The 15,123-nt window shown below is 49.9% G+C and overlaps 1 protein-coding gene across 2 annotated transcripts in view; it reads right to left on the reverse strand.

Moving 5' to 3' along the window:
* FGD5 (FYVE, RhoGEF and PH domain containing 5) overlaps positions 1-15,123 on the reverse strand; it is a 115,540-nt gene that overhangs the window by 22,449 nt on the left and 77,968 nt on the right. For both annotated transcript variants that reach the window (XM_059940448.1, XM_059940447.1), the window contains exons 6-10: positions 9,476-9,636; positions 9,049-9,205; positions 8,343-8,430; positions 6,632-6,682; positions 5,984-6,042 (exon numbers count right to left, since the gene is read on the reverse strand). In XM_059940448.1, the coding sequence (XP_059796431.1) occupies positions 5,984-6,042; positions 6,632-6,682; positions 8,343-8,430; positions 9,049-9,205; positions 9,476-9,636 (516 nt within the window). The remainder of the gene's footprint in view (positions 1-5,983; positions 6,043-6,631; positions 6,683-8,342; positions 8,431-9,048; positions 9,206-9,475; positions 9,637-15,123) is intronic.

Genomic DNA, 15,123 nt, shown 5'->3' on the forward strand with positions numbered 1-15,123 from the left:
TAGATTCTTAAAGGTCAGGTGTGGGCTGGTGGGACAGTTCAGAAAAACAGGGAGCCCCAGACACAAGGGGCATCTGCAGTCACTTGCAAGCTCTTTTCCAGGAGTTTCTGCCAGGTACTTACAAGGAAGACTGGGGCCAGAGAGAACCCCCTCTTGGTGGTGAAGGCAAGCAGGCTACCACTGGGGGCTGGAACAAAACCCTGCCCACTTCCACAGGCCCCTCTCTGGTACAAAACCCTTCAGCCACTGGGGGAGGTGGGGCAACCCTCCCACTCCCAGAGCCCAGGCAAAGAGCCACCCACTGCTTCTGGGGAAAGGGCAGAAGCAAAAGATATCTGTTCCAAGAAGAGGTGGGTAACCTCTCAGGCCCAGGATCGTGCACCAACACAAAGCAGAAACCTGTCAAAGACCTGCCACAGACACACAGCAGAGTTTTGCCACCATGCAGAGGAGGGGCAGGAATGCTGAGAGAGCCTGGCTCACAGGCCCTACTTAAGACTGAGGCTTGTCCAGGAGAGCTGTGACCTATGAGCCTAGCACTGAGTAACAGGAAACAGTGGTCTACCCCTGAGAAGGGGCAAGAACAAAGAGATCTCCGAAGATGGAGCAGGAACATGAGAAAAACTCTCCGGCACCTCAGGCCCAACAAACAGCATCAGGTAACGGCAGTCCCCTTCTGGAGGAGCATGAAGTCTGTGGGGCTCTGAAGGCGAGGATGGTGACAACAAAACCTAAACCCAGCTCAGCTACTGACTGGATTGATGCAACTCCCACCCTCGACATGAATGGCATGAGTAAAAAAGAAGCATGTCCACTTCTGGAGGTAGACACTATTTCCCCCAGTCTCTACAGTTCTTCTACACATAATGTCTGGTATTCGATTAAACATTATGGGAAACACAAAAAACAAGAACAAACCCCAACTCATTTTCAAGAGATAAAGCATTCAAGAAAACCAGAATGTGAGGTGACACAGATGTTGGAGCCATCAGACAGGGACATTAGAATAACTATGATTAATATGTTAAAGGAGCTAGTGGAAAAGGTAGACAGCATGCCTGAACAGATGGAAATGTGAAAAATAAGAAATGTGGTATCAGAAATGAAGAATTCCTTTGACAGGCTTAACAGCAAACTGAACACAGCTGAGGAAAGAATGAATGAACTTGGGAGATAGGTAAGTTGAGATTCACCAAACTGAAACACAAAGAGAAAATAGAGTAGGGGTGGGGAGGAAGAACAGAGCATCCAAGAGAATTTTCCAAAATTGAGGAACAACAACAAATCACAGGTCCAGGAAGTTTAAGAATCACAATAGGATAAATGCCACACCCCTCCAAAACACACATACTTAGATATCATAGTCAAACTTCTAAAAGTCAAATGTAAAGAGAAGATCTTGAAGGCAGCTAGTAAAAAAGGGACACATTACATAAAGAGGATAAATATAAACATTGCAGCAGATTTCTTATCAGAAACTAGGCAGGCCATAAGACAGTGGCATGGCATCTTTAAAGTTCTGAAAGAAAATATTGGTCAACCCAGATTTCTATACCCAGGAAAAATATTTTCCAAGAAGGAAGGTAAACTGATCAATTAAATAAATGCATGTTAGATGGCAGGAGCCAGGTTTCTCCCTGTTGGAGTGGAAATTTACAGATAAGCCAGGGAAGGAGGCTGGAATGATCCGTTTGGTAAGAATTAGAGTTGAAGACATCAGTAAGAACTCACATCTAGCTTAATACAGGTGGTTATATATAGAAATAGCTATAGATATGAGTATATACACAGGTTGGTATATACACATTTATTACTTTGCTCTATAGCTAAGAGAATCTAGAAGAAATGATACCCCAATAGCAATGAGCAAACCTGGTGCCCAGATCTTGGTTTCTAATACCATTATCCAATTAAAGGACCAAGCCTCCTTGGAGAAATAGCTGATTCTAGAACTGGGGCAGGAAATATACAACATGAACCTGGAGCATCTTGTAGTGCCAGAAAGTAAGGAAGTGCTCAAAAAATAAATAAACAAAATAAAAATCCCCACCCAAACCCACATCGATGGGGGTATGTGAAAGGGGCACAGGAACCAACTGGCCAGGCTCTCAATGGCCAAAGCTGGAACAATTTGAGAAATAAAATAAAGTAGATGGGATTAGAACTCAAACATAAAATAAATATCCGTGAATTCTTACTGATATAAATAATTTATTTACAATTAGTGAATACATTAATAAATGAGGGAGAAGAGACAAATCTCCCTTGCAGAAGAATTCCAAATAATTTAGGTAGATACTCTGCTCTCAAGGAGAGAGAGCATAGTTCCCCATTCCTTAAATATGGGCTGTGCATAGTGACTTTCCTCCAAAGAGTACGGACAGGGCAGGTGGGGCTGGAACTTTACATGGAGAAATCCGACAAACACAACCTTGGCCAGGTGATCACGGTCAACATCAACAGTCATACAACAGGTTGTCAGTATGTACCCTTCATATGATATGATGAGAGTAGTACTTTCTGTGATCTTCTTCCCCCTGAACTACAAATCTAGTCTAATCACGAGAAAAACATCAGACAAATCCCAACAGAGGGCATCCTACACTATAACTGATTGGTATTCTTCAAAACTGTCAAAGTTACCAAAAACAAAGAAAGCCTGAGAAACTGTCACAGTCAAGAGGAGCCTAAGGAAACATGACATCTAAAAGTGATGCGATAAATATCTAAAAATCTTGTATGTTCTGGTATAATGTTGTAAGTCATAATTCTAGTTATTACTTTAAAATGTATATCTCAGAAATAACTAAATTTCCTTGTCAATTGCATTATTATGTACTTTCATCAAATCTTTAACCACGGTCATTTTTAAGTCTTTTGTCATTTACAGACAGTTCTGGGTGTACTCTGATGCTTATGCAAAAATGTTCCTATAAAAGGGTTTCATCTTCAAGGAATTCATGGAAAAGACTCTGACAAGTACAGGTTTCTGGTAACTGACTATACTGCTGAACTGAATGAATAAGCATTTTCAGAACTCTAATGGAAAACTGATGAATTCATAAAAGTGCTAACAAAAGATCAAGACGAAAAAAAATTAATTACATGGGACTGATTGAACTGATGAGGATGATTATAATTTTTGTGACTTTCTGTTTGAATAAAAAAAAAAAATCCCACAAGGACTCAGAGGCAAAAAATATACAAATCAATTTTCACTGCAAAGTAAAGGAGCTGTTACAGTGGAGGATTACTGGACTGAATGTCAATATTATGACATAGTATGAGCGTGTTTCGTGTTTGGTAATTGCAATCATTGTTGCTTTTGTTGTGGTCATCCATTTACAATGCTTGGTGTCAGTTTATTTATCTCTTGTAAAAATAAAATACAGTGTGTGTGTGAAAAAAAAACAAAAAACAAAACAAATAAAAATAAAAGTGATGTGATATCCTGGATGAGAACCTGGATAAAACATTAGGCAAAAATTAAGGAAATCTGAATGAACTATGGTCTTTAGTTAATAATACTACATCAATATTGGTTCTTTACTGTAACAAATGTACCATGCTAATATAAGATGTTCGTAACAGGGGAAACTGTGGCATGCATGCGAACTTTCTGTATAATCTTCGCAATGTTTTCTAAACATTTAAAATTGTTCCCGAAAAAGCTCTGTTCAGAAAGCAGAATGGTGGTAGCCACGGGCTGGGGAGAGGTGGGGATGGTGGTGTTTCAGACTGTGTGTTGGATGGTATGTGGGTCCCATTTTGGATTGGCGGGGTGGTGGGATCTGGCCTTTCCTGGAAACCATACCTCCAGCTATGAGCTGTGTGAGGAACTGTGGTAATGGTTTGATGTGAGCATAAACCCCAAACGAACGCCGCCCTCCTCCAAGTAGCCTTCGCTGGTCCTCACAACCAATAAGTACTTTCCAGATTCTACTGAAGGCCATCTGGATTCACGGAAGACTTTGCAAAAAGGAGTTCTGGCACCTTCAAACATATTTTAATAGGATCACTCTGGCTGCCAGATGGAGAATGGAATGGCAGAGCTGGGAGGTGATGAGGCCTGAGCTGGGGGGTGACCAGGGGGAGGGAGAGGCAGAGCCTCAGTCCATATTTCAGGAACACTCACAGCCACTGGCCTCTGCGTCGGGGTTGGGTTATCTGGACCTGCCCGTCCATGGCTCAGGCAGAGTCCTAGCCCGATCCCAGCAGGCGTGAGGTGGAGGCCACTAGTCCAGAGCAGGCCTGGTGCAGTGTCCGCAGGCAGCTGGAGAGACAACGGCCAGCCTGCATCTTGGCGTAGCATCAAGCCTGGCCCTTGGAGAAAGCCAGGAGGGCGTTTGGCCATGGGCTACTCCAGTTCCTCCTCCAGGCAGGGGCCGTGTGCAGGAGCTCGCCACAGGAGGGAAGACACAGCCCTTCCTGACCTAGTTTTTCCTTTCGGAAGCAGAGGCATATCCCTCTTAAAGGGAAGTGCAGGCAGCCCAACCCATCTGCTGCTACGTCATGACAGGGCGCCGACTCCAAAGCACCTCTGTTTTTTGGCTACATTGAGGGAAATCTCAATGTACAAAATGTCAAAATGACAAAGAGCAGGGAGCCCACGGACACCGGAGGGGGGCCCTGATGACAACAGCGTGTCTGACCCACTGGATTTCGCACCCAGCTGGCTTCAGCCTCCACACTTGCACACGCCTCCACCAGCCACCTTGACTTCTCCCCTCAGACTCTTTTCCGACCGCGCCTACGCTGTTCCCATCTTCCAGCCATGCTGGGTGACCCTCTGAACTCTGACATGTCCGGCACTTTCCCATCTCCATGCCTGGGCCCAGGCCAGGCCCTCTTCCTGGACCACCCTTGCTCCCTCTGCCTTCACGGCACATGCACAGTCCTCCCTGTGTGGGCTCCTCCTGTATCATTGCTTCTCAGTGATCTCCCCGCTGGAGAGATGAATCCCTTCTCTGAAACTTGTGGCACTTTCTCTCTCTCCCTCACGATGTTTATCATGGTTCTCCATGTCCACGTATTTACTGCTCCACTAAGCTGTGATTTCCTCAAGGGCTGGGATTCACGTCTTAGTTCTGCATCTCCAGACCCCAATACAAGACCTGACATACAGCAGGGGTCCAAGAGACGTTATTTCCTTTCCCCTATTTCTATCTGCTGATGACTCATTACAAGGATGCTCTGCACACCTGCCACAGCAAAGCTGAGCAACAGCTCGGCATACATACCACCGTCGCTCCCACCTCTGCCTGTGGAAGACATCACTAACCGATCACTGAACTCTTTCCCACTGGTCTAGGACTCGGCCTCAGAATCGTTCTTAACACACAGCTCTAGCATATTTACTGCTCAGAGGAGCAGAAAATATGTGGACACAAGTAACTGTGGTAACCACTGGAACAGAGTTGGGAGGTGGGATAAAACTGGCCATCCTGGACAGAAACGCAGTAAGCATCTGATCAGTATCTCCCGAATGCAGAGTTATACACTGTCAGAACCAGGCGTGCGCTTAGAGCTCACATGTTCTCGTGGATGAACGGCTCTCAAACTTTTGTGGGCCATTTACTTGGGGTGCTTGTTAAAAATGCCTATCTCTGAACCCTATCCCAGAAGTTCCAACTCGGAAGACCTAAGGCGTGCCTAGGAATCTGTAGTTTACAAACCACTCCAGGTGCTAACGCAAATGTTCTCAGACCACAGTCTGGGCACTACTTATCAGGTCTGTGCAAGTCTGCAGCCTCCTTCACTATTCAAATAAATGGTGAACAGGAGACCCAGAGAGGGACACACAGTACCTGAGGTCACACAGCAAATGTCAGGGCCAGAACCCACGGCTCTTTGCAAGATCCCATGAAATAAATGGTTGCCTGCACCCCCCACCAAGAAGTGGGGTATCACAAGGCAGACCTGTGCAGGGTGGAGGGGCTCCTGGAACCTGCACCCAACGGAAGCTGCCCAGGGCTGGACTTACCCCTTGCTCCATGCTGTCATTGGCACGGTCTGTGACCTTGGAGATGAGGCTCAGCGCACCTACAGAAAGAAGGAGAGCCGAGCGCTGGGCCTCCTGGGGCGGGCCGGGTTAGCTGCCACCTCCTCGCCTCTCCCCATGCAGGTCCCCCTGCATGGCCTTGTGTATGGGTGGCACCAATTCTTCCCATGGCCGGGTCAGGTCACTGGCCCAATCCCAGCTTGGCCACTACCGCCTAAGTGACCTTGACAGTCACGTGACCACCCCGTGCCTCAGTTTCCCTGGCTGTAACTAGAATATGTTAAAATAGGGACCGCCCCGGCAGGTCGTATGCAGGGACAGCCACACAGAACTGGGAGGAAACAGGGAGTCTGGGTGAGATTTTTAGACCTGGCACCACCTCCTATCACTGAATTCTAGTCACCCCCTTCTCCTCCTCTGACTGGATGTCAGCCCATCCCAGGGAGTCCCCATGGTTGAGGTGAAGGGGAGTCACTCGGCAGCCCCAGAAGCCTCACGTCCCCTGCACACCCAGCTGGTGGGGGGGGGGGGTTTCTGTTGTGTGCCTGGGATCTGGTGTAGAGTCCAGAGCTGGGGAGAGGGACCAAAACAGGAACATATCCCCTTCCTCTGGGTTCACACTGGACTTACCCTGCGTGTTATCGTACTCAGCCGAGTCCGGGCAAAGGTTATTCAAATAGTCTGCAGACAGAACAAGAGCCAGGAGTCAGTTTGCCTTGGTGAGGCCAGCCTGTCGTGTCCACAACAGGAGCCCCTCCATCTCCAGAGATGGAATGAGACTTCCAGAAGAATGAGGTGCCCACCCTCTCTTCTGTTAGCCCATCACAAGAACACACTGGCACAAAACTGGGCCCTCAGAATCACCACCAGCATCACGCCCACCACCGCTAGTCATTCATTCACTCACTCCACAAATATCTATTCAGCACCTGCTGTGTGCCTGGCACTGTGCTATGCCAAAGAAGCACACAGTCGGCTGGGGGAGACAGATGTGACCACCAACACGGTAGAGTGGGATGTGTCAGACCCTTAACACATTTACACCCGTAAGGCTCGACACGGGCTGGTCTTTCTCCAGCTACCTCTCCATGCCTCTCGTTTAGTGGGGCAATGTAGGCATTCTTGCTACTTCTTGAACATGCCAAGCTTGCTCAGACCCCAGGGCCTTTGCACTTACTATTTCCTCCACCTGGTACTCTCTTCTTCCAGATCTTCATATCGCTCATGTCCTCACTTCACTGATATCTCTGTTCAATGTTACCTCCTCAGACAGGTCTTCCCTGAGGGATGGATCTAATACAGCATCCCTGTTCCCCTGAATGTCCTTAATCTGCTTTATTTTTCTGTAAAGCTCTTATCATGGACATATTATACTTTTATTTCCTTATTTGTTTGTTTGAGTATAAGCTCCATAGCATCACAGAGTTTGACTGTTTACTTCACTTCTACCTTTCCAGCATCTAGCACAGAGCCTGGTACACAGTAGGTGCTTAATAAATACTGGTTGAATTAGATGAATAAATCCTCCATCTCCTGGCCCTAATGTCTTTTCTTACAGCCTGGTTGGTCCCTGGAGTTACATGCCTATCTCTATGTGTGTAGTTCCATCTTCTCCACCAGAGCACCAGCTCCTGAGCCAGAGGTCTCTGTCCATTTAGAAGGCAGTTGCTCAGGACAGAGGTAAGGGTGCTTCTGGCAGGCACAGGTAGGGGAGGGGATGACATTCCTGGGGGAAGTTTGTACAGAAGGAAGAAATGAGGACCTGGGGCAGAGCCCCAAGAATCACTGATATTTACGGGGCCGTGGAGAGTGGCCAGCAGAGATGGAGAGGGAGTGGTTAGAGGGGTCAGAGGGAGGCAGGGAGAGAGTATACCACAGAAGCCCCGGGAGAAAAGGGCTTCGAGAAGCAGGAAGTGGTCAGCGGCAAAGCCACAGAGAGGGCCAGCAGGTCCAAGGAGGAAAACATCCGCTGATTCAAGAGGGCTTTGGTGATAAGACAGCTTTAGGGAAATGAGACCCACTGAGCCAGGGAGGAAATGCAGCCCAGGGGAAGGTGTGAGCTCCTGTGTGTTAGGACGGGAGAGGCTTAAGGGAGACGTAGCAGGTGGCCACTCGGGCAAGTTTCCACGTGGCAGCAGGGGGTACAAAGCTCAGACGGAGGGAAGGTGGTGGCTGGACCTGGCACCTCCGCAGGGGGTGATGGCATCCTCCCTCCCACACCTTCCTGCCACAGTGGGAGGGGAGGTCTCATCACATACCTTGCCAGGCCTCCCCAACCCTTCTGCAGGTGCTTCCCCTCCCTGCACCAGCCCGGTGCACCTTGACCTCCTGTGGGGCCCACCTGTGAGGAGCACTTGGTACTGGAACAGGCGCTGAACCACCCTCAGCAGCCGGTGCTTCACATTCTGGCCACCTCCTTGCTGACTCTGCTGCTCCCAAGAGACAGGAGAACAAAACTCCATCAGAGACCCCTGCCTGAGGTCTCCGGGCTTACGGCATCCCACATGAGCCCATCCAGACATGTTCCCTCCATGCCTTCTCCTGGCCAGGCTGAGCATCTCCAAAACCAGGTTCCCCTCCTCCAGGGTGTCCTCCCAGATTAGCACCGCCCCACTCTGACAGTCATTCTTTCAGGCTCACAGACTGTGCTACACTCAGTTATACGTCGCTCCCAGACCCTGCTTTGCATCTAATGTTAGTGGTAGAAAAAAGTCCCTGATTTTGCTGCCCAGTAACTGGATCCCCAGTTGGTGGTCATTTGTTGGTCACTCCAGTGGCTTAGGGCCCCAGCTTGCTTTGTGCTTCTCTCCTGGACAGGGAAACAGCTTACTAAAACCCTCCCCATGGCTGGTGCTCATGGAGTTGTCATCGATGGCCCAATGGGGGATGTTCTGGGTTTTCCCTCCTGCTGGGTCACCCTCTCCTCCCTACCCCCAGGTCTGCCCGTCTGCCCCACTAAGAAGCCTCACTGATTTGCATTAAGCCCTTCCATGCCCACCCCCACCCTTGCATCCTCAGAGCTGCTTCTTGGACTACCGACGACCCACCTCAAATTCTCGGACGGCAGCTGCTAGCCGGGGGGCACGGAGGCAGTTCTCACCCAGCAGACTCAGGTACCTATCAAACTGCTGGATGTGAGCGGCGTGGTGCTCAAACTCCTGCTCCCGGGCCAGGAAGACATCAGCCACCTTCTGCTGGCTCTCCCTGCAGCCAAGGAGGGGGCGGACAGGACAGCAAGAACTCAGCCTTGTGACCACACGGTGCTGGACGGTGAAGGCTGGCATTGCGTGCCCGGTGGGGATCCCAGGTCGACTCTCCCACGGTTGTTTTACTTTGGGTGAACGACCTAACACCTCCGTGTCTCAGCTTCCCCACCAGTCAAATGGAGACACCATTTCACACGGTGGGGTTTTTACCCCACCTCCTGCATTCCCCATGGCAACGAGGTGGGGATGGAGGTCCGGGGCCACTCACCAGTGTGACAGCCTCTCCTCCAGCTCCTCCAGGATCCCCTGGTGAAGGTCGCGGATGGGTGGGAGCTCACTCAGGCCACGTCGCAGCTCCTCCCTGGCCAACGTGTCCTTGCCCTCTTGGTCCATCTCATCCAAGGCCCCCATGACAGCTCCATGGAAATCCTGAAACCCCGAGAGGCCTGTTACGCATGAGTCGACTGGACTGAGCACAGCCCCCCAGGCAGCTCCCCCGCGGCTTTGGAGCCCTGGGTACATACTGACGGCACGGGACCTCACGCCGGCGTCTCAGACCCTGCGAAACGGGGGTGACAACACGCACCTGGTGATCACAGGTAACTGATGCCCAAAGAGCCCCTCACAGCTCCCAGTGGGGAGTAGGTTTAAAGCATGCTCATTCCTCCCCTTCCTTGTGGGAACTGGGGTGCACACTCTTCTTTTACAAGATGGGTAAGAAGTTGGGTAATTCCTTCTCTGAAGAAATATACAGCTCTTGCTTTACAATTATCCATCTTTGAAGAGGTTCATGGGCTGTTCTTTCAAAACAAAGTCTAAAGAAACTATAGGCATCTGCTCCCTGGTGTAAAAATGGTGAAGATGATGACTATGTAAAAACATTCACGCGTAGCGCTAAGAAATCAGGAAGGGGTACAAAGCTGTCTCCCACCCTAACACAGCTGTGTAAAAAATGAATAAAGGAAAAAGCTGAAAGGGAATGAAATGTAAACAGTTACAGTGTCAGGGGTATGGAATTCGGAATGGTTATTTTCCCTTCTTGCCTCTGTTTTCTAAAATTTCTGTATCATGATTATGTACTTTAACAATTAAAGTAAATTTAGGGAGTTCCCTGGTGGCGCAGTGGATAAGACTCTGCGTTCCCAATGCAGGGGGCCTGGGTTTGATCCCTGGTCAGGGAACTAGATCCCACATGCCGCAACTAAGACTTTGCATGCCACAACTAAGGAGCCCACGTGCTGTAACTAAGGAGGCTGCGAGCTGCAACTAAGAAGTCCGCCTGCCACAACTCAGGAGGCCACATGTTACAATTAAGGAGCTGGTGAGCCGCAACTAAGGAGCCCAAGAGCTGCAGTTAAGGAGCCTGCCTGCCACAACTAAGACCCAGTGCAACCAAATAAATATTTTAAAAAATTAAAGTAAATTTAATAAACATTAAGATTATAAAGAATGTACGACTTCTTTCTCACAACAAAAATGACTGATCTTCAAATACACATGCTATTACATGAGGCCCAGCACTACGGTTTTAAATACACGGACTATCCCGAAACCACCTTGAATCCTGAAGCAAGGCACATCAGGTGAATCTCAGCATCAGCAGCCATGGTAGAGCCCAAATCCAGAAGGTGAAGTCACCTTGTCAACATTCAGGAAGCACGACCACCCTGCCTCGTTCAACTGCCTCCCTGATGGGGAACTCATTACGGGCAAGACAGTAAATCCCATTGCTGAACAGTTTTTACTGTTAGAAAAGTTTCTTTACATAGAGATCTGAAAAGGGAACGTGCCTGAGAGGCAGGGAGGTGGATGGGGCAGACGGAGGCAAAGGAGGAGAGGGAACGAAGAGAGCCAAGAAAGCAGAGGGAGGGGTGCTGATGGAGAGAGCGAGACAGAGAACGGGAGGGGCAGAGACCTGGGGAGACTCTGTGGCTCCCCCGGAACATCTGTAAAGAGGCCACTGTGCTCCAGGAAGGGCAGCAGATGCGGAGGTTACAAAGGTCCCCACTTCCTCAACACCTCACCCCATCCTGCGTCCGGGAATGGCAGTGGGGACACGGGGAGGGCGGCCACCCTGGCTTGCAGTCCCAAGGAGGGGGGATGAGTTGGTCCTGCCTGAGGCCGGCCCTCACCAGCCCCATCACTCAGGTCAGAAACAGGGTGGAGAGAATGTGTGTCCTTAAGTGGAGGCCACACGCTTGAGCCATAATTAGAAACCAAATCACATTGTACCTGAGCTACCAGAGCCTTTCCTGAAAGCAAGTTTAGGAGGGTGGAGAAAGTATGAATGACAGTGAGAGGGCAGCTAGGTGGGGACGCAGCCAGCAGGTGGTGCTACTGAATTCTTATTTCTGCCCACAGCTGGCTCTGGGACACTTGGGGTCATTGGGGTCATCCTGAACCTGGAGGGGAGGTTTCTCTGTTGACCTGGCACGGGAGGGCCCACCCACTCCTCCCTTCGGAGTCTCTGTGTTCACTAGGACCCAGTCTCCAGCCCTGCAGGGTCTTCTCAGCCGTGGCATCCCACAGAAAGAGAGAAAACGTGCTTGATGAGGCCGATAACCCCTCCTACCTGGCAGCTGGTGGACAGAGGACTTTAACACGCCCCCTTATCGGCTCAGTTCCAGCCCAGCTACCCCAGAAGTGATCACGGGCAAGCTGTCAACCTATCTGAGCCTCAGTTTCCTCACCTGGAAAATGGGGATAACAGTACCACGAAGTATATACAAAGTGAGGCTCCTGAGAGGCTCATCCTGATGTTTGAAACTGCTTTGTAAACTATAAAGCACTATTCCTGCGGCAGCAATGGTTCAATTTTAGATATGACATCTCCAGAGCAGGGCCACATCTGTTGGTTTCCTCCCATGCTTCTGAAGTCCAGCAAAGCACGCGACACAGAGGTGTTTTATAATACTCGCTGACGGATGCACTGCAGCGCCCTTATTTACCAGAAAAGGAGAGTGAGTCACGGGGGAGCCAAGATCCGAATAGGGTCACCCTGATACGCAGACCGAAGTACACAGAAGGGGGTGGAGAGGGAGCGGGAGCGGGAGCGGGAAGGACAAGCAAAGACAAGGCTGATGGTTGCATTTGCATCACACTCCAGGGAGCTTAAATATTAATGGCTTTGCAAGCTGGTTTCTCATCTGTAATTAATTCTCACTCAATTGACTCAGTCCCAATGGGCAGGACGGCCACCAACAGCATGACTCATTCCATGAACTGGAGCACAATTGGAATCGTACAGACATCCGTTCTGCAAACCCGCAGCGGCTGGAAGCGCCGAGGGCCCGCTGCCCCATCCACTGCTCCCTGAACGGTTTCTGCCATCACCGCACCTGGGGGCCTGGCAGCCACCACAGAGGGAGGAAGGGGGTAGAAGATCCGTGGTCCTCATCTCCTTATCACTCAACAAATATCCTGAGCGCCTGCTCTGCCCCAAGCCCTGAGGGGACAGTGGGAACAGGAGAGACGCTGTTCTGCCGTCAAAGAGTTTGCAATCTAGGGGAAAAGCAGTGAGCAAAACGATGAGGTCAACACAGGGGTGTAACTGCTGTGACGGGAAAAGCACAGGGGCTGTGCAGACCACGGGAAGGAGACCCGGCTTAGCTCCAGGGAGGCAACACCCACACTGAGACAAGAGGGGGAGTGTTCCAGGTGTGGGGACGGCACGTGCAAAGGCCCTGAGGTGGAGGAGGAACTGATTTGGGTGTGGTTTGCGTGCCGTGGGTGTGTGCACGTGTGTGCGCGCGTGCACGTGCATGCTGCATGCAGGATTGGAGCATGATGACACTGGAGGGTCAGACGGGACCCACCCCACAGGGCCCTGCAGCAGGCTTCTTAAGGGACTTGGGTTTCATCCTGGGGTGGTAGGGAATCACTGAAGGTGTTAAGCAGGGGAGCAAAGTGACCAGGTTATCTGTCTTTAAAAGTTCACTTTGTTTTGGGAGAACAAACTGGAGATGGCTGGAGTGGGAGACCAGTGAGAAGGCCGTTCCAGTCGTCCAAAACAGGAGACAGGCCAGGACCCAATGGTGCCATGGGGGGAGAGAGTGCACGGACCAGAGTCAGTAAGGAGTATGAAGTGACTGGCCCTCATGCCTGCAGGGTTCAGCCCAACCCCCTGGGGCACCGGAGGCCTTCCTGACTCGGTCCACCCTCTCACATACGCGCCTCCCCAGCGCCGCCGTGTGGAGTTCCTGCCCCAACCTTCGAGGGCTCTAGAGAACGAGGATGAGTCCTTGTCTATCTAGACGGTTGCCTCCATGTGACCTGGGGCAAGTCACTCCATCACCATGGACCTCAATCTCCCCCTCTGCTACATGGGGACACACGTACCTTCTGCACAGGGTTTGTACAGACCTCCTTCTGTCATGTTTTAGGAAGATTCGTTTCTGGGCCTGGCTTCTCCCCTAGACTGAGTGGTACTTATCTCTGTGCCCCGAGCACCCAGCCCAGGTCAGGTGCTCAACAAACAGCAATGCTGATGGTTACTGAACGCTTGCATTATTATTATTTCTATTTTACCAATAAGGGAATTAGGCCCAGAAGGATTAAGTAACTCCCAAGGCCATCAGATGGCGAGATTTGAGCCCAAGTCAGCCTGACTCCAGAACCCTAGCTCTTCCAGCTGCTCCACGCCAATTCCTCCTTTTATGACTGGCCCAGACAGGTGAGTGACTTGCTCAGGTCAAGGAGGGAGACTGGAGCCCAGATCTCCAGAATCCTGGCCAGGGCTCTGCCCAACCTCAGAGACCCTGGGGCAGCCTGGCAGAGAGGCAAGGACGGCCTCTGCCTCTGGAGCCCAGACGAGTCTCCTGGGAGCTCACGGGGTTCCCAGGACCCTGCTCTGGACTTGCCTGCAGTGGATGCAGGGACCTCACATTCAGAGGCCTGGTCCCCTGGCTCCTTTCCCCTTCTCCAAACCACGCATTGCATTTTCTGGGTGACATGGCATCTCCATTCTCTGGGCTGAACAGTTAGTGGGTGGCCAGAATGTCCCGCTCCTTGCAAGTGGTCAAACCATTGAAGGTGCTGCCGGAAGTCAAGTAGACTCACTGGAATCCCATGAGTCCAAACGTACACCAACATCAACCTTGACCCACCTGGGTCACAACTGCGCCCTGGCAGAGGCCGTGAGCTGTCCAGGGCACATGACTTCACTTGGCCTGGCCAATCACCGGAGGATACTTTGGAACCCTGAAAATGTTTCTGTGGGGCACGCAAAGACTTTTTAAACCGTATACAAAAAGTACTAACCATACAGAAAAAAACTATTAAATTGGACTTCACGTTAGAAGATGAATATGGAAAAATGGAATTTGGTTGTTCTGTGTACTACTCTTATTCTTGTTACTTTTCTATAAATTTTACTTTTCATTTCATTTTTTGCCATACCACGAGGCATGCGGGATCTTAGTTCCCCAACCAGGGATCGAACCTGTGCCCCCCTGCAGTGGAAAGACACAGAACCTTAATCACTGGACTGCCAGGGAAGTCCCTTGAATTATTTTAAAATAAAAGGCTAAGAATAATTTTAAAAGTAAATAAGATGAGAAAGAATAAAATGCTTAGGAATAAATTTAACAAAAGAGGCAGAGAACATGTACTCTGAAAACAACAAAACATCATTGAAAGAAACTAAAGAAGACCTAAGTAAATGGAAAGATGTCGCATGTTCACAACTTAATATTGTTAACAGGTCAGCACTCCCGAGTTGAAAGACAGATTCACATCAACCCCTATCAAGAACCAAGTTGCCTTTTTTACAGAAATTGACAAGCTGACCCTAAAATTCATATGGAGATGCAATAGCCCAAACAACCTTAAAAAAAGAACAAAGTTGGAAGACTCACACTTCCTGATTTCAAAACTTCCTATGTGGCTACAAGAATCAAGACTGTGTGGTAATGATGG

Source organism: Balaenoptera ricei, chromosome 11 (assembly GCF_028023285.1).
Source record: "Balaenoptera ricei isolate mBalRic1 chromosome 11, mBalRic1.hap2, whole genome shotgun sequence".
Taxonomy (NCBI): domain Eukaryota; kingdom Metazoa; phylum Chordata; class Mammalia; order Artiodactyla; family Balaenopteridae; genus Balaenoptera; species Balaenoptera ricei.